Source organism: Manis javanica, chromosome 4 (assembly GCF_040802235.1).
Source record: "Manis javanica isolate MJ-LG chromosome 4, MJ_LKY, whole genome shotgun sequence".
Classification (NCBI taxonomy): Eukaryota; Metazoa; Chordata; class Mammalia; order Pholidota; family Manidae; genus Manis; species Manis javanica.
In genome coordinates, this window is record NC_133159.1 from 115,316,660 (window position 1) to 115,335,647 (window position 18,988).

General features: G+C 49.7%; 1 protein-coding gene across 10 annotated transcripts in view; it reads left to right on the top strand.

The window, feature by feature from the left end:
* The window catches only part of EPN2 (epsin 2), a 75,222-nt gene that overhangs the window by 18,315 nt on the left and 37,919 nt on the right, over positions 1 to 18,988 (top strand). For 5 of the 10 annotated variants that reach the window (XM_073234730.1, XM_037019449.2, XM_037019452.2 and 2 more), the window contains exon 2: positions 13,602 to 14,363. In XM_073234730.1, coding sequence (XP_073090831.1) covers positions 13,769 to 14,363 — 595 coding nt within the window. In that variant the 5' untranslated portion in view covers positions 13,602 to 13,768. Of the gene's footprint in view, positions 1 to 97; positions 255 to 11,875; positions 11,949 to 13,301; positions 13,320 to 13,601; positions 14,364 to 18,988 lie in introns of those variants that run through there. The other 5 variants (XM_037019451.2, XM_017679513.3, XM_073234727.1 and 2 more) reach the window with 4 other exon arrangements.

An 18,988-nucleotide genomic window follows, 5' to 3' on the forward strand; every position in this document is an offset into this window, starting at 1 on the left:
ACAGGCTTCCTCCATCATTGCCATATGGGGAAGTGGACAGTTACATACTGCCTTTTAAAGTGCTCCACAGACAGTTTCACAAACCCTTCTATCACAGTTTACTGGCGCCATGGCTGACTTCTCAGGTGGGGACGTGCAGCTCTGCTGCAGGCCCAGAGGAAAGGACCTGGAAGGACTCGGTGAAGAGAAGGAATTACCATGGAGAGGAGAAACGGGCATTCCTGGAGCCCGAGAGAGTGATTCTTCATGGACAGGTCAGTCTGGAAAGGATTCATTCCTAAAATAGAAGTGCCTGGGAAAACATTACTGGGACTAAATGGTCAACCTTGAAAGCTGGTTGGTGGGAAAGCCTTGAATCTTACCAAGAGCTTGAAAGTGTGTGATGATTTTGCAGAGGAGAGGGCAGCCTTTTGGAGGTAATGTGAAGCTTTCACAGGAGGCGTGGTGCCTCCAGCAGACCTCGCCCCAGCCCTGTGGCTTACTTTGTTACTTACATTCTCTCTTTTCACCTGTGAAGTGCCTCCCTTACAGAGTTTTAGCACCTAGTAGGCACTCACCTTGGTGACTCTGATCAGCCATAGCTGTACCTGTGATCAGGGGACAGGCCTGGCCTTTCCCAGGCCTTTGGGTCATGTTTTCCTTGTGAAGCATAAATGTGCTGAAGGATGGCCCCATTCTCATGGCCTGGTTATCTTCCCCCTCCAACTCCCATGACTGGAGGAGGAGGATTTGGGGGCATTGACGTGGCTGGTGAATTTCTGAGACATGTAAACAGTTCTTCCTCAGTCTTTGGCACAAACGAATTTCTAAATTAGAATGTTTTCTAGGTATTGGAGAAGCTGGGCAGATTTGCGTATGCGCTCAAGTCAGTAGCACTGGAAACACACCCCTTTATTATTTTTCTAAACAAAGCAGGACAATGGCATTGTAAACATTGTTTGAACAAAAGCGTTTGGCTAATGGAGATAAAACCAAGAGGAAGATAACTTGAATTTCTTCTTGGCTTTTGTGTTTTAACATTTGGCCGCATACTTACAATCTTTTAAGAATTAAAAAATTATATGGTATGCAGACTGCTGTTTGTTTCTGCTTGTTAAATTTAGTGTGAAATTGACTCAGAAGTATTCTCACCCCCAGATGTCAGCTTGCTCACATTTTGCTTTTCTTTGGAGCCGGCCAGTGAGGGGACCAGTGAGGCCTGAAAAGCATGTGGGCAAATGGAGAAATCACAGCAGAAGTAAAACCTTTCACCTCAGTTCACAGCTCTTACGTGTCCCTTATCTTGTGGCATCCCACAGGCCACCGTTTCCATTTGCCAGAGGAGAAGACAGATTCAGTGAGGAAGCTAAAAAAATGGTGGGAAGAGCAGCCATCTCTCCACTCTGCCAAGCTGTTTTTAAGCTACAAGAATATTGATAGGCCATGTTACGTTCCCTAAAAGAATTTGCGGGTCCTTGATTTGGCAGTTTGGTGAGGGTATGGACGGGAGCAGAGACCCCGGGGGAGGGAGCGTGCCAGCAGGTGGGAGTTGGACTCAGTGTCCTATGGAGTCATTCATTCCTGCGGCAGATGTGTACTAGGCACTGCGCCAGGCTCTGAGGCAGGCAGCAGTGTGGAGACAGTCGGGGCCTCTGTCCCCTGGGAGTATGCAGCCCAGAGGTCATGGGAGAAAGGAGGGAGAAGGGGAAGGAGAGCCGGAAGCCCGGGCAAGCTCTGAGGCCTCTGGCTTGGCCAGCCAAGCAGCAGGTGGTGGATCCTCCAGCAGAGGATCCCTAGAGGGAAGAGGAATTGGGGGCAGGTGGAGAGTTGGTGGGGGATGGTGGATTCAGTTTTGCCCTAAGACTGGGGAAGGTGTTGCGCCCCAGAGGTACTGGCCATGATGCAGTAGATCTTGGAGGTTCCATGTGGCCTCCCCTTTAAGGGTGTGTGAGCCATTAATTGATATCATTAGGAGAAGGCACAGCTCTCCTAGTCTGCCCACTGCTGTGCACAGCACCCAGCGCACCATTCTCCCTGCATCCTCTGGACTTTCTCTGTCTCTTTCACTGAGCGTCACTCCCCAAAACCTCTCTGCCCTCCCCTTCCGTGCACTGGGTGATTGTCTTCCGTCTCCTGCCCCTGCTCCTGGCCCTTCTGGACTTTGCCCCATGGCCACTCACCTTCTGACTTGCACCCTTATCCCTGTCCTCCTCTGCCCTCACCAGGTCCTCTCACCCGCTCTCCCCAGAGGAGTGTGTGGCCCAGTGCCCCTCCCCAGGCGCAGGTGCCAGCTGCCACCTGACTAGCTCTGTTCTCCATGCCTGTCCTGCCAGCACCTCCAGCTACATTTATCTGAAATGAAACTACCTATTTTGCGTCTTCCTTCTCCTGCAGCCTGCACACCCTCCCCACTTTGCATGCTGCTAAGGGTACTCTGCCCTCCTGGCTATCCCACTCCCAGCATGTCACCCCACACTGACAGTTGTTTGTCAGGGCCTGACTGTCCTGCTCTGTGTTCATGTCCATCTCCTGCCCTTTCCTATTCCCCTGCTGTACCCAGATGCAGGCCTGGTCTCTTCCAAGTGGGCTTCCTATTTCTGTCATGCTCCTCTTCCCCTATTGCAGCTTGATCAGAATTCTGGAGATACTGTGTTGACAGTGTCACTCCTCTGCTCCCAAACAAAACAGAACCAACTTCAGTAGCTTTGTCTTCAGCAGTATTTCCTAAAATAACCTCAAGTGGTATGCAGTTGAACAGTATTCATTTTACTAGGTTTTTATCTTAAAAATACCATAGTACTTTGATAGTTCCTCAAAAGCTGAACATAGAGTTACTGTTATATGACCCAGCAGTTCCACTCCTCACTTGTACCCTGGAGAGCTGAAAGCATGTCAGCATAAAACCTTGTACACAGATATTCACAGCAGCATTATTCATAATAGCCACCAAAAAATGGAAACAACCCCGCTGTCCTCCAGCCACTGAGGTGGATAAGATGGAAGGTGGTCTGTCCATGCAGTGACAGATTATTCAGCTGTAGAAAGTGTGAGGCAGCGATACATCATGCACCATGGGTGAACCTCTAAAAAAATGCGCTAAATGAAAGAAATTGGAAACAAAAGGCCACATACTGTATGATTCCATTTGTGTAAAATGTCCAGAATTGGCAAATCCATAGAGATAGAAAGTAGAGGCTGGGGGAGAGAGCCATGGGGAGTGGCCGCAGACAAGCACAGGGGCTCTTCTGTGGTGATGAGAGTGCTCGGGTGAGAGAGAGGTGCTGAGTGCGCTCTGCTGTGTGTATGCCAAATTGTACGTGTCAATTATCTTTTAAAATGGTGAATTTTATGCTATGTGATTGTATCTCAATAAAAACAAAACAAGGAGAAAGATACTGCCCACCACCCCAGATGCCATAGCAGTGCTACCTATATTAGGTCCCTACAGTGGGTGTTTGAGTTTAAAAGTAAATTGATTTAATGAAAATATTAAACAAACAGTACTGTCACTTGTAGTAAGAATTGAGTGAGATGATTCCTAAGACAGTACTTGGCACATAGTAAGTCCTCTGTGTTCATAGTGACATGTTATTATTATTATTTGGAGGATATGGCAACGGTTTTGAAGGTGAATAACCAAAGTTGGCCAGTCCAGACATCTTCGTGTGCTGAGGGAGGCCTTTGGGGTGCAGCCTGGGCCAGCCTGCATCGCCCCCAAAGGCCCTGCACTCCCACACACATGCTGTCTCCCATACTCCACTGCTCCTTTCCCTTCTCCCTGTGCTCAGCTCTATTCTCCGGTGCCCTTGCCTCAGAGGCACTTGTGTACCACAGCCCATTCCAATGTCCCAATCTGTGAGCTGCAAGGAGCTCCCAGCTTGGAATTTGCCTTTGTTGTCCTGTGCTGGGTTGTCGCATCTCCAGCCAGCCTGGAAGCTGTGTCTCGTGCTTCCCTAACTCCCTGTGCCTGTTGGCCTTGTTCTTCACATGCAGTGAGTATGTGAAAGGTACTTGTTGAATTTAGCATCAACTAAACCATTAGTCCTCTTTGCTCTGTAGTGATAAAATGATGTTATAAAACAGGACAGCAAAGGTAGTTAAAAAATATGCTGCAGGGAACATTTGTGTGCCGTGTAATGGGATCTGCTCCTCAGAGCATACTCTAGAAGATCTTGGTACCTGTGTCCCAGGAGACAGCATGCACACACAGCCCTGTTCACGACGGCGAGATCTGGAAGTAATCCAGATGTCCACCGACAGGACAGGGAGTGGGGAAGCTGTCAAATACAGACTTAGTCAAGTATTTCACAGTGAAAACGGATGGCCGACAGCTAGCTAGATGTGGCAACATGGACAACGGAAATGTAATAGTGAATGACAAAAGCAAGCTGTGGAAGACTGTATATTGTTTGGTTTTACAACACTTGTGGTAAAAAATTTTTTTTAAAAAAGCAAGAGACCGAAGAACCCAGAGCCAGAGCTGTTTGCCTGGGGCAGAGGATGTGGGGAGAGGAAGGGCCCTGTGGGTGGGCACTGTGGACATGCTTCAGGCCTTGAGGGGCGTGGGATCACAGGGGTTTGTTTTGTTTGTGCCTCACATGTGATTTGCCCTTATTTTATATGCACCAAATAGGACGTAATAAAACTTAACAGGAATAGCAAGAAGACAGCAGGGCTGGCATCTGCCTTTTCTGGGGCAGACGCTAACACTTAAGAGTTAGAAGGAACATTTCCTCCTAATGTGTCCAGTCAGTGTTGCAGAGTAAACAAAACACTAGGAATGTCTCTGGCAGAGGAGGAAGGAGGGAAATAATACTTTTCTTCTGTACCAAAAAAGGAAGTTTACCTTTTAGCATTGAGGCCCATTTTTTTTCTGAGTGATATTTCAGATGACAGCTATTTCAAAGGAAATAATACAGACTTATTAGGTTTTTAAAGATGATGTGACTGATTGGGTAGAAGACACAGTTATAACCAAAGAGACATCGTTTCTTAAGAGTGTGACTTCTGAAGAACACATCTTAAAACATCCTTTTGGAGTCTCTGTAGTATTTCAGATTCTTACCCTGAGTGATTTGTAGGACCTACACATTTTAAAGTGAAACTTTCTTTGAAGAACATTCAAATCTTTCCTTTGGTTGGCTGCACTGGAAGGAGCTGGGACGCCAGGGCCAATCCCAGTACAGCACTCAATAGCTCTGGCCTCTGTGTTCACACACAGGGGAGTCCAGAGGCCCTTGCAGCTCCACCACCTTTGTTTCTGCTCCCTTGACTTGGTGAGCTGGCTGGGGAGAGGACCCCCTATGAGCCGCTGAACAGGGGCTAGGAAAACAGTTGCTTCTCTGCCATCTTCTGGCCTCTCAAACATCTAGGCAAGAGGGACCTTTCTAGGTCTGCCAATTCAGAAGGAAAAGTTCATTGTTTTAATAGCTTTGAGCATTGGATTTGTCTGAAGCCAGATGGAATAGGAATAAGGCTTAAGAGAATGGGACCAGAGGCCAGAGGCCTGGGGTCAAATCCTGGTACTGCCACCTGCAGGCAATGTAGCTTATTAACCTCAACTTCCTCCTCTGTAAAATGAGGATAATAGTAACTCCCCCTATGACTGTTAGGAAGAGTCAATGAGTAGACATGTATGAAGTTCTTAGAACATGCCTGGCATATAGTCAGGACTTAATATTTGCTATCTTCTAGTTAGCCTCTTTTAGTTTCTATTACTGTTGTTAAGTCTATACTATTATGATGACTAGGATCAAAGAGTTAGCACAATGGAAACTTTTTCTGGAAATGCCAGCTGCAAAGAAGAGATGGAACTAGTGACTGTGTGTGGCAGGTTGTATGTATGGTCTGGAAAGAGGGGCTGGTAGGCAATACTACCTAGCAAGCCGGCAGGCAGTTTCCACCCTGCACATTTGTCATAGAGAGGCATCTGTAAGGCTTTCGTCTCCTCCCTTGGAAGTTCTTTTTGAGTTGCCCTCAGGGACGTACTGAGAAACATTCTTATAGGCATACTTAACCTGGGTGCTGCTGGGGAGAGGAAGCAGCTATTTTTATTTTTTACACCTATTATTGCCAGTCCCTGTGTAGGCACCTCCTCACAGCAACCCTGAGCAGCAGCTGTTGATACCTCCTTTTGATGGGTATTGAAATAGAACTTCAGGAAAGCTCATTGACTTGCCTCAGATCATCACTGGAAAGGCAGGGTGTAGATCCATGTGGTCAGAGTGAGAAGTGTCCGTTTTGGCTCTTGCATGCTGCCCGAGGGTGGCTGGCATTGCTCCCAAGCCCAGGCTGTGGGGGCATCAATGGTCTCTGCCCCAGGGCAGGTACGCTGCCCTGTGGGGCCCAGGTGGCTGTTCATTCATGTGGTGAACATTCCTTGAGCAGCAGTGGTGACAGCTTATATCTGCAGGCAGTTTGTTATTGGGCAGACAAGTCAGAATGCAGGGTGGAGCAGCTGGCTTTAACTTCAGTGACAGAGACCAAAGGGAGACAGGAGTTAGGAGAGTGGCCCCCAGGTGGTAACTCTGGTGGTCTCTGAGTGGGCAGGATTAGGGATAATGTTTAAAATTTTTCATTTTTGCCCCTGTGTTCATTCACTCAGTGTTCACTGTGTGCCAGGCTCTGTTCTAGGCACAGAAGAGACAGCTGTGAAGACAGGCAGAGCCCTGCTTCCACAGAGGGCCTGGGGGCCTGGGAGATACTCAGATCAGCAGGTACATAGACAAGGTGATGTTCAATTGAGAGGCTGGCTCTGCTGAAAAATAAAGCTGCTGGCTTGATAGAGTGGCTGACTGGTGGATCAGGGGAGATGTTTAAGATGTAAATGACAAGAAAAAGCCAGCTGGGTAGAGGCTGTGGCGGGGGCCAGTTTGGCACATAGGTTTCTCTAAAGTGACAGTGAGCAGATTGTTCCAGTAATAAGGAAAGTGATGGGAAAAGAGAGTTCAGCACATGGGTGGCACAAGTTACACTTCAAGTCTTGTCCTTCCCCAGGGTGCTACAGAGTCCAATTTTAGGATAATTTCGCTTATCCTTTGAGCTTTTGCCAAGGTGAGCCTGTTCCATGGTCTCTGGGGCTCTGCCTTACCCCTGTGATGCTTGGGGTAGAGAGATGGGGACCGAGGGCCAGCCTGTGAGGGTTGGCGGACACCAGTCATCACTACCCGAAGTCCATGGAAGTAACTCCCTCAGCTGCTCACAGAAATCTGCCTCATTCCTCCACAGTCGGTATGAGGAGAGTCTTACATGACCTTCCAGAACTGCTGTTTTAAGGGCACAGGTGAGCAAACCACGCATTTTTCTCATGGCTTTGGATTTGTGCTAACACAGTGTGGAAACACCTGTTGTTACCTTCAAGGATCCCCTTGGCAGCATCTTGAGCTCCTTTTGAGGAGAGTAATCACTGCTGAGCCTGAAATCATGTCCGTGGGGCCCTGGCCAAGGGCGTCTGCAGCTCACCCTCCCTTTGCTCCCACTCTCATGCTGGCTCCTCAGGAGATAGCGACAGCTTGATGTTCAGTGCCACCACTGTGACCAGCCCAGTCTAAATTAAGCATGAAATCATGGGAATTCTAAATTTTCCCATGTAGCTCTACATTTTTTTCAAATATCTCAGGCTGGAAAATTGTACTAATCAAACTGTAAGCCATAGCTGGGCCTGCCTCGTGGGGTGGGGTGGGTGTGTCAGACCATCCAGTGCCCCCTTCTGTGGTTCCCCGTCTCTGGGTGGCATTGCCACCTGTCATTAGTGAGTGTCCTGGTAGCAGAGCCACAACTTGTTAGAAACGGTAACTCTCAAGTCCAGGGGTCACACATAAGCTGCCTTCTTTGGAGGAGGGAAGGGCTCTGAGGGAAGCCCACAGGAAGCCCTGCCTCTGCCCCATGTTGCCCCACAGGCCAAGAGAAACAGCTGCCAATAGGCTTGTGGCCCCTTGGTCAGTGGCCTGTGGCCAGGGCTGGTCAGAAGCATGGGCTCCTCGTGATACTGGAGATGGTAGGGGATTGAGCCATTTGTGAGAAAGAGAGTTTTGGGAACTGAAGGATTTGGGGAAAGCGTCTGGTCTACTCATCATCTTAGAAAGGAGGAGCCTGGTCACTGGCTGATGTGGTGCCATGGTGATCACAACTCTGGACTTAGGTCCCTGGTTCCCTGTCTCCTGACTGTGTGTGCCCTACCACACCACGTTTGCTTTTTGGTATGGTCTTTGGTATAATGTCCATGATTGGTCATTTGCAAAACTCCTTTGAGGGGTGCGTGGGCATTACAGAATTATTTTTCCTTTATGGCATGTTTATGCATCCCATTGGTCCAGTTGTCAGGGTGTTTGATCCCCAAACCTGTAAGAGATGTGCAGCTCACCACACCGCATTTCCTACATCAGGGGAGTGAGATTTAGTGACTGCATTGGATGGCCAGGCTACAGCCGGAATGGCCAGTACCAGGTTCCTGACCCTTGTCCTTGTTTCACAGAATCTATAAAAATGACTGCATTTCAACACCTATGTAGTCTGGACCCACAGGCTGTTCTTCCCAGAGACTAAAAGGTCAGGGCACATTGGTAAAGAAAATTAAATTCTTCATGTGTGTTTTAGTACTTAGTTTCGCTTTTAGAAAAATTAAGGACACATACTCATTGGAGGCTGTCTGATACCTAATTTGAGGTCCCTGTGCTTGTTCCAGTGGCTGTTGGGTCCTGGGAGAAGCTGCACAGGTGGCTGTTTGCAGGAGGACCTCCTGCCTTGTGTGAAGAGTGGTGTTGTCCAGCATGGGGTGGGGGGTCCTTCCTACCTGCTTAACTGAAACTCCAATGGGGTTCTTCCTCTCCCAGAAGAGAAACAGGAGAGTGCATGGACAATTTAACTTGGCCTGCTTTATCATTTAGAAGTCAAGTGTAAAATGTTTTTTTCCCTCAAGAACCTCTGAATGTATGCCCACTTTTTGCATACTGATAACAGGATTTGATTTATTTACCCCAAAAAGTCATTGGAATATAGATGCCCACATTCAGTTAGTAAAGAGAACACTTTTTGACTGAATCTCAGTTTTTCTGGTGTGTGACAAGTAAAGGATTAGTGTTTTCCTTTCATTTCTCCCCTTAACGCACACAGTAGTCATTGGGCTGTTATTGCTAGGTTGGCTGATGCAGAGTCATAATAGTCCTTTCTCTTTAGGCTGAAATGATTACTGTGGAAAAGAATGTGGCACTGTCCATATTGTCCTAACTGGACCCTTGTCTTCGGGAGAGTCAGCTCGGTTGGGTCATGTGAGCTATGTTCTCAGCCCCCTGCTGACAGAGCCTCCTTTAATTGTCGTGGTCCCCTTTTCCCCAGTAGAAAGATGGAGATTTTCCTCCCTCAGGGACTGTCCGCACAGGACAACTAAATCTGACTACTAATCAAAGCTTCAGAGGATTTCACAAACTGAGTGCTGATGTATGTCATTCAGTGACACCATGGCACATGCTTCAGTAAGCCTGGGAATCACTATGGGAGCATGGTAAGAGTGTTGCACCCCCTCAGTGCCACCCAGAGGCACTGTGTGTCTGGAGTTTTGGACAGTCTCCCCGGGAGATTCTGGTATAAACGGTCAGTGGGCCACACTGGTGGAACGCTGCAAGACAGGTGGCTGCTCTCTCCCACAGCTGTCCCTGTCACCTGCCTTGAGAAATATGAAGCACATGGCATGTGACAGGAGGCTGCCATCAGGGAGGGTTCAGGTCCATCTGCTCACTGGCCACAGAGAGCTGGGGCTGCCATCTGGGGGAAGGTTTTCAGGTCAGTCCGCTCAGTAATATTGACTGTGACTGGATTGACCCATGACAGTTATGTTTGTGGGGGAGGGAGAGACAGTGGTTGCTATTTGCTCATAGTTGGTCATGATCCCTGATCACTGAGAAGCCGCTGCCAAAATCCCCTTAGGGATTTGGTATAGACCGCATGGACAAGTGAGGGTCTTCCCAGCCCCCCACTTCCCACCAGCCCACCTGGCATCAAGAAGGACAAGGCCAGAGGCACGTGGGCATGACCAGGAGCCCACCTGAGCTACTGCAGCCCTGGAAAGCCTCTTCTCTCTCCCATGATCTGGATCTAGATTTTAAAGGCATTTCCCCACCCAGTCCCGTAAGCCCTTGGACCACATTTTTATGGAATTATTCTTGCCTCTCAGGGCATCACTCTAGACTGACTTGAAATATTTTGTTTGTTTAGTTTTGTTCTATTCGCCATTCGCAGTCTATTTCTAGTCTCCACTGTCTTTTGAATTCTGGTTGTATTTTCAAATATGCCAGAATGTTTCTCCCCAATCCTGTCCCCTGTAAGCATGGTGATCCAGTTGTTACTTTATGGTCCCCATCATAAGCCACTTGAAAAATAGTGATGAACCCAGACCTTGGGGGTGCTGCATTTTGAGGGGCGAGGAACCTCTCTGGCAAGAGGCCATGGATCGGATGAGTGAGGAGAGCCTGGCTGGTGTGTCTGCACCGCTGCCTGTGTCCCACCACCACACGCTTGCTGTTCCGGTGTTGCAGCTTTCCTCTGAGTGCTCGTTGCACAGGGCTCGCTACTGCGCATGACAGGAGCGCATGTTGCTGTAGGTTACGGATGACCTCGCTCGCTTGTGCTGCTGATAAAACTCAGGGACTGATAAAGCACAGGTGGATCCAGAGGCTCAAATGATGTTCTGTCTTTCTCATCCTTCCCTTGGCTCCTTGTTTTCTTCAGTGTTGGCTGCAGACTTAGGTAAACCCTGGCCATGCGGTGGCTTGTAGCTGCTCAGCAACCCTGCTGGTTTCCCAGTATGAGGGCCCATCCAGCGAGGTCTCCAGGCAGTCCAGTCTGAATTGTCACCCTGCCCCTGCTCTAGCTGGGGACCCATGGTGCTTTGATTGGCTGGGCCTGGGCCAGGCCTGCTCTGGCCACTTCTCCCACAGAAGACTGGGGCTCTTTCCAAGGCAAGGGGATATGGATGTTGCACAGGCAGAAACAACAGATTCCATTTCCAGGATGGAAATGAAATATTACTTGGTTCAAAGAATCTTCCCAAGCACTGAGAACTAAGTGTCCCTTCCCATGCCAAGTAGACTGTGGCTTTCGCATGGCGTCTGCAGAGCTCCCAGGGCATTTTGGAAGGCCTGACAGAAGTGTGTGCTGTCCAGAGTGACACTTACACAGGCCGGCTGGTATGTCTGACTTAGTGCTGTTGGTTGGATTTTATCAGTTCAGTGTGCATACGAGTGATTGTCTTGTGCATCAGAAACTCTGATTCTTAATAAAATGATTTTTATTAATACAATTTCAAAACAGGCTTTTCAGGACTGGGGCTGGAGTGAGGTGTGGTTGGGGTTGTGGGCATTGGGAGCCCCAAGCATCTCATCCAGGGAAATTGGTGATGCCTTATGGCTCCTCTTCCAGCCTGCTTGGTAGGCACAGAAAGATTGTTTGCCTTCAATAGTAAATCCCAACTCAAAGTCATTTTGCTGTCTCCATGCAAAAATATTTAAAGTTATAACAGAATTGTACAAACTCAATGCTTTGTTCATCACTTATCATAAAATAGTTCTAAGTAGTACCTAGTGATAGAATTGGATTTCTAGTTACTGATGTTCTAATGACGTCTGTCCCTTTGGCTTTAGTTTATGAAAAGGAGTCTTGCCACTTTTTGGGGGTGGGGTGCTGTCTTGGTCTAGACCTTTAACAAAGTTTATTTTTCCCTCTGGCTTGGACAGTCCCCTGCCTCTCTGCCACCCACTGTCCCTCATATCTGGGCTGGAAGTCCTTAATAAGTGATTGGATGTTTAGTCCTGTGAGCTGACCGCAGTTCCCTAGGCTCGAGTGAAGAACTCCCAAGGTAACAAATGATCCTGTTTGAGTTGCTTTTGCATGTATGTTATTTCAGGCTCAGCAAACTGGAAGTGCCAAAATGAGAAGGAACATTTGGAAAGTGGAGCATGCAAACCATTCAAAAAAGAGTAAGAACAAAACTCGGGATCTAGAAATAACGTAATTGTTCTTCAGGATGGTGTGTGTTCAGGGCTGGACTTTTAGGAGTTGGCACCCGGCAGATGTTTGCTGGGAGGGGAGAGTGTTTATAACCCAATCCTGAGGTTGATGGGGAGAGGTTTTAAAATGGGGAAAATGAGGTCTGAGGTCCACATGACAAGTGCAACAGAGCCCCAGAAGTCCCCAGTAAAAGCCAGAGCAGCCTGGGAGTACCTTGGGCTCCTGCTGGCACTGCTGTGGCCCTGCAGCCCCTCACGCATCATGGCTGCAAAGTTCAGGTGAGGAGTACAACCCAGTTGGCCTTGAACATAGTTTCTCCTACAGGAATCTCTCATCCTCAGATCTCCACCTCCTCACCAGCTTCTGAAAGCTGCTCTTGTCCAAGCTTTACGAAAATGGCGGGCAGCCATTCAGATTATGTAGACTATATATTTTTCTGACTGACACATATTATATCAGCTTTTTCCTTCAAAGCCTAAATATTTCAGAGAGACCGCTGATAGATGCCTTGCAGGTTGAGACCGCTAGAGGAAGCTCATGCCTTGGTCTGGCAGCCTCCTCATCCTTTAGGATATGCTGGGAGCAATTTGGCAGAAAGTCCTTCCCAGGCCTGCCTTTGAAGGCCCCCAAGAGCCAGCTGAGTTGGTTGTTCTTGCTTTGCATCCTCAGATCTCCTGTGCCCACCTCTATCCCCTGCTAGACTGGCCTTTCCTGAGGACAGGTGCACTGGTTTTAATCTGTTCCATGAATTTATTCAACAGTGTTTCCATCCGGGTCAGATACAGTGCCAGGTGCTGGGTGCTCGCTGGTGAACAAGACCAGGGTCGTGCCCCAGAGCCCCCTGTTGGGGCCGTGGGCCTCACTCTAGCTCAGGAAATGCCCTTCTCTGGAAAGAGCGGGTGGGGGTGTTTGTAGCATAGGGCTGGGTGGACCCATTAATGTGTAACCCCGGGCCTCCATTTTCTGCTGTGTCAAATGAGGGGATTGGGGTAGAACTAGTTTACTTTTATGGCTGTATTAGCTCTGGGCAGATGCTGGAGACATTGGAAGCCCAGCAGAAAGCCTTAGCTGTGTCTAGAAGAGTAGTTGGGAACCTTTATAAAAGGTCAGGAGAAAAGTGATGCTCATGGACCAGTTAGAACCGCCATTCTAACCTGCCTTGAAAGCCAAATGGGGAGCAGCTTTAAAGAATCAGAGCGGCATTTGGGAGTTAAGGGACTCCCAGAGCTTTCTTATTCCTACAGATAATTTTGACTCTGTCAGGACAGGCATCCCCTGTGCTATGCTGCCTCTGTGGCCAGCTTTTCCTGTGTGATGAAGATACAGGAGAGCCGTCCAGTGTAAGTGCTTTGAAAACAGAACAAGAGTCACCATGTTTACTTCTTTTTTCCCAAAGGCTTAAACTTGACTTTAGATTTTCTTCATTATTCACTTGTAATACTGATCTTACCATAGTTTTGAAAGAAAGATGGAATATCTTTCATCCTAGGGAGGCAGGAGTGTATCCACTCGCCCCCCACCCCCGCCGCTCCCCAGTCCCTGCTGTTCACAGACGTATGTGAGCCAGAGCCTCCTGCGGTTCCGAGGAGCTCCGGGCACAGTGAGTGTTCTTTCTTCCCTAGGTCATGCCTTCCGGCTTCTCAGACCTCAGGCTCCAGTGGGAGAAATGACAGTCAGGGGTCCTGCTGCAGATCTGTTACGGAGGCTGAACCTTTGCAGGGCTCAAGCTTGCCCAAAACAGGAAAGCTTCTCTCTTTGAAGGGCTTTATATTGGTAACAGAGAATAAAAATGACGACTTCATCTATCAGACGGCAGATGAAAAACATTGTGAACAATTACTCAGAAGCTGAAATAAAAGTCCGGGAGGCCACCTCCAATGACCCATGGGGCCCATCCAGCTCTCTGATGACTGAGATCGCAGACCTGACCTACAACGTGGTGGCCTTCTCGGAGATCATGAGCATGGTGTGGAAGCGGCTCAATGACCACGGCAAGAACTGGCGGCACGTGTACAAGGCGCTGACGCTGCTGGACTACCTCATCAAGACGGGCTCCGAGCGGGTGGCCCAGCAGTGCCGCGAGAACATCTTCACCATCCAGACCCTGAAGGACTTCCAGTACATCGACCGCGATGGCAAGGACCAGGGCATCAACGTGCGTGAGAAGTCAAAGCAGCTGGTGGCCCTTCTCAAGGACGAGGAGCGGCTGAAGGCTGAGAGGGCCCAGGCTCTCAAAACCAAAGAGCGCATGGCCCAGGTCACCACCGGCATGGGCAACAACCAGATCACCTTCGGCCGTGGCTCCAGCCAGCCCAACCTCTCCACCAGTTACTCAGAGCAGGAGTACGGCAAGGCCGGGGGGTCGCCTGCCTCCTACCATGGCTGTGAGTAGTGGCCGTGCTCCCCGCCCCTCATCAGAGTGCATGGGGCAGCAGGCAGGGTGGGCGCCCTGGGCTAAGTGAGAGCTTGCACCTGTCCTCCATTCTCAGCTTCAGTAGCACAGACAACAGTGCCCTTGGTCTGCTTTCCATCCCTTGGCTGCTCTGGCTCGGGGGACCTGCTGCTGCGCTGTGCTGTGATTGAGCACATGTGGCAGGGCCAGCCCTCCAGAAGAAGGTGGGCACACAGGCAGGCGTTGCCTGCTCCTCCTCAGGGAAGGGCTGGAGCAAAGGGATTGCCTGCTGCACACCGTGAAGAGTGGACTGGATGGGTAGGTGGGAGGAAATGAGTGCCCTTTCTTGGTAATCTTGTTTCTTTAATCTCATATTAAATGTTTTTCTAATGACTGGGCTGGGCCGCAGGTCTCCTGACTGGCTCAGTGTGTTATTCTATGTCAGTGTTGGGGTGGGGTAGTATGTCTCTGTGTCGCTTAGAGGGAGAAGGCACAAACCTCCACAGGGGTTAGCGTGAACCAGGCCTCCTTTCCCAGAGGCGGATGAGAGCTCTTGGTGCTTTGGTTGCATGGCCGGGTTGTGCTGGGTTGGGGATGGGCAGCTCTTCCCTCATTTTGCATGTCGGATCATTCTGAGTATTTCAGTAGAGATTTCAGGGAACAGAAGTGGAGTTTAGGGCCTGACGGAAGCTGGTCTGTGTGAGCCGCCTTGGCATCATGGCTGTTCACTGAAGGGTCCCCTGCTGTCGCAGGGCATGGTGTCAGGACAGATGGCCTTTGGAGGCCATTGGTGATGAAGGTGAGGGATGTAGAAATTACATCCTCTGACTGTGAAAACAAAAGTGCAGGTCTCCACACCCCTTCTTTTTGGAATCAGTAACTGTCAGCAAAACAGAAAACTTTTTTTAAGAAAGTTGTTTGTATTTGACAGTCTCCTGTCAACCCTTGCTTAGTCAATGGTTACCAGACCACTTACTCATGTTTCCTGCTTCTGCAGGTGGCAGTTTGACATTGTACCGCCTCCAGTAGCATTTTTAGAAAGGTGTCCAATGGAAGATTTGCATATTAAAGTCAAACTTCCTGCCTCTAGGAATTCTAAATTTTTATCAAGAATGGAGAGGTAGGTTAATTGTTTCTTGTCCCATTTCTAGTTATTGTCACTTCCCAACTTAGTTTGAACTACTCTGCTCAGGCAAAGGTTGTGACCTTTGAAACTACTTGAATAAATATAATGGGTATCTCCAGAGGCCTCCATTTGGGACCGGCCGACCAGAAAGGAGGATTGCCCTTTAAAAGTGAAACTCCTTGTTTCTTACACAGAGCCTCTCACTCTCCATCCCGGAGAAAGGCCCCCTGTGGGTTGAGCTGGTCTCACGTTGCCTTGGCTTCCTCTTTGGGAAGTGGCTGTGGCCATGGGGAACTGCTCTGCTCTCCACATGCCTTTTGCAGTCATTATTCTCAAAAGCCAGAGAATACAAAGCCAGGAGCTGAAATAGCACCCCATTTCGTCAGTAGTTTCTGAGATGGTCCAGGTGCAGGGGAGATATGCTCAGGGTGCATTAGCCTGTGGGTGTGGATTGGGCCTCCAGTTACAAGTCCTGCCAGCCTTCTGCTGGGTGGACTGATGCTGCCATGATCCCAGCTCTTAAGTTGCTGTTTCCCTCAGACTTTGAGCTTGAGCTGCATGTTGAGGGTTAGTATGTGGTCAGCAGGCTGTTCACTGCCTCCAGGCGTGTCAGGTGTTGGCCTTGGCTCGCCCCTCTGCTGCTCCCTCTCCCTCTAATGGCATGTTTCTCTGTGTGTGTGTGTGTGTGTGTGTCCCTGCCTGACAGCACCCGAGACCTCGTTGTGTCCCCAGCACCGTGCTGGGGCCCCGCTGGGTCAGAGTGAGGAGACACAGCTGCTGAGCCAGCGTCACCCCTTCCTGCCGCACCTGGGGCTGGCCTCCCGCCCAAATGGTGACTGGTCCCAGCCCTGCCTCACTTGTGGCCGTGAAGCCCGAGGTGGGATGGTGGTTTGCTTTTCTCCTTCTTAAAAATCCTGGGCAGTTTGCTGGGGGTGTGCTTGGCCTGTCAGTACAGCCAACTCTCTCCCTGTCTCCTTTTGGGCCTTGCAGTCCCACCTTCAGCAGACCCAGGCCCCTCTCTCGCTCTCTTCTTAGGAGCTTATGGCCTGGCCATGCTTCCCTCACACCACACGTCACATGCTGGAAGTTAAGCTGAACGCTTAATTGGAGTGCTGCTGTTTGGGGATGGCAGGGGTGATCGTTCATGCCCTCCCTGCATCCCCAAGCCCTGAAAAATTGGAAGGGGCTCTGTTGTCTGCCAGACCCAGGCGTGGTGGGGCCAGACTTGGCTCGTTGAGCCAGAGGTGTGGTTTAAACCTCACAGTGTCGAGCAGCCCTGAGCACCCTGGGTAGTGCTGGAAGCCATCATTCTTGATGCAGTGGTTCAGGCCTTGCTGAGGAGAAAATGCGATTGTTTTCATTTCTCAGTTAACTGCCATCCTTCCTGAAGTCCCCATTACCGTGGCAAACAGAGTTAGCTGTGCTGTCAATTCTAGGCCACAGTGTTTGAAGATACCTCGTTCAATGAGTAACTAAACAGGCAGGGCTTCTCTTTTGACTAATTAATAATGTATCCTGGTCAGAGTCTACAACTGTTTCAGGTAAACTGAGAACAGATTTTCACTGTTTCCTATGAGAAAATGTTCTCAGTCTAATCTACCTTCAGTCCCAAGTGGGGCTCTGGTGCAGAGAAGAAAGCTGTCTATTCTCTCCTGCTCTTACTGGAAGGGGCACTAATGCAGAGTCTTTGTGAGGCTTCCCGGCTAGAGCCGGCCTTTATGCAGCCCTGGAGACAGTTCCTGCTCACCCACGCCTCATTAACATTCTTGTCTGACTTGGGTATTTGTGCGTGATCACTACATTGAGCTTGGGGATATTTTCCTTCATGCCCCTGTCTTTTCCTAACAGTTTATACAGGATTTTATAAGGACTGGCTTTGCACTCCAGAGAATGCAAAAGGTCAAAGCACATTAACGGGCACTTGAATTACGCACCTGTTTCTCCCACCAGATCTTTGGGCACAGTTCCCAGCAGGCTCCCAGTGTTCCCTAGAACGCTGGGAAGTCCCCTTTGTTTTTCCCAGCTTCTGCCCATTCAGTAACTGGTAAGGTCTATTTTGCATCTCCACAGTTAACTATGTATTCACCTGGCCCTCCAGCTCTCTGGGTGGCAGATTGGGTTTGCAGGACATTTGCTTATTAAAGTCAGGCTGCTGCCCTCAGCCACCCTGGCTGCTTCCTCCCTCTGTGACCAGTACCAGACACCTGCTCCACCAGGCCAGGCCTGGGGCCCCTCTGCGCCTTTGCCTGTCCAGTTCCTTCCATGTGGGTGGCTTCCCTGAACATACACATTTGGCACGTTTCTCAAGGTATACAGCACATGTGGGTCCTCTGCTCCGTCATTTCTAGTAGAAATTAAGGATAAAAATGACTTGGGTTTTTGTCATTGCTTTTTGTTTTCTTTTTGTGTTTTCTCATGCCTCAGGTGAGTTTCGGGCAAACAGGTGTTCCATGGTGTCCTTCCTTAACTGTTTAGTGTGTGCATTCCTCTCCATATCTCACACCTCCCTGTCCTGGGGGACTGTCGGTGGGCAGGACCCCATCCCATGGCTCCTCTCTGTTTTTTCTTAGCATGTAACACAGTGGTGGGCGTAAAGTACATGCTTAATGTATGCACAGTGGCGGATTTGCTTTGAACAGACTAGCTTGGAATCCAGCAATGATGCCAGACAGATGCCAGCATTCAAAAAATGGTCTCGTGAAATGCAAGCTGTGACTTGGGAGACAGCTGTGAGGGACACACTTAGGGTCCCAGATCCTGCAGAGAGAAGGCCTGAGGGGCACGGGTGCAGACTCAGGGCAGGGGAGGAGAGGGGCAGGCTGCTGAGAAGGCTCCTTCCTGGGAGAGTGGGCACTGTAAGAGGCGTCCCAGCTCTGGCCGCTGTCTGACCCACGGTAATCATGATGGTGTTTGAGGAGAGCTTCCTTTCATGTGCCATACCCATGTGATCATCCCTGGGCTTCCTACCTCCCTCTCACCTCCCACTACATTTGTAGATCTGGCCTTAGAAACCTCTCAAATTTTGCTCTTCATCTCTATAGTTCCATGGCCTCAATTCAGCACTAGCTTTCTGATTGGTTCCCTTGCTGTTATCCTCCCCCATTCTTATCCATCCTCCTCCTGTATAAAAGATGGCCTGGGTCCTGGGTCACAGAAAGCTCATCTGGATCCCAGGGGTCCCTGCAGGGCCCAGCCCAGCGCCTGTGACATGGCAGACAACTCCGTCTCGTGGTGGTCCTCGGCTGCCCTCTGCCAACTCAGGTCTGCTGATGTGTCCCTCAGGGTGCCGCTCCTGGGTTCTCCGTATAGCTGGCCCCACCTGTGCTCTGGCCCCCACATTCCCTTGTGCACTCAGCAAGTGCCTGTGGAGTTCCCACAGCGAGCCAGGCCCTGTGCTAAGAGCAAGCAGAGCCTCCTGCCCCTACCTCTGGGGAGAAAGACAATAAATATGAGATACAGCATGTTACGTGATGAGTGCTCTGGAAAACAGC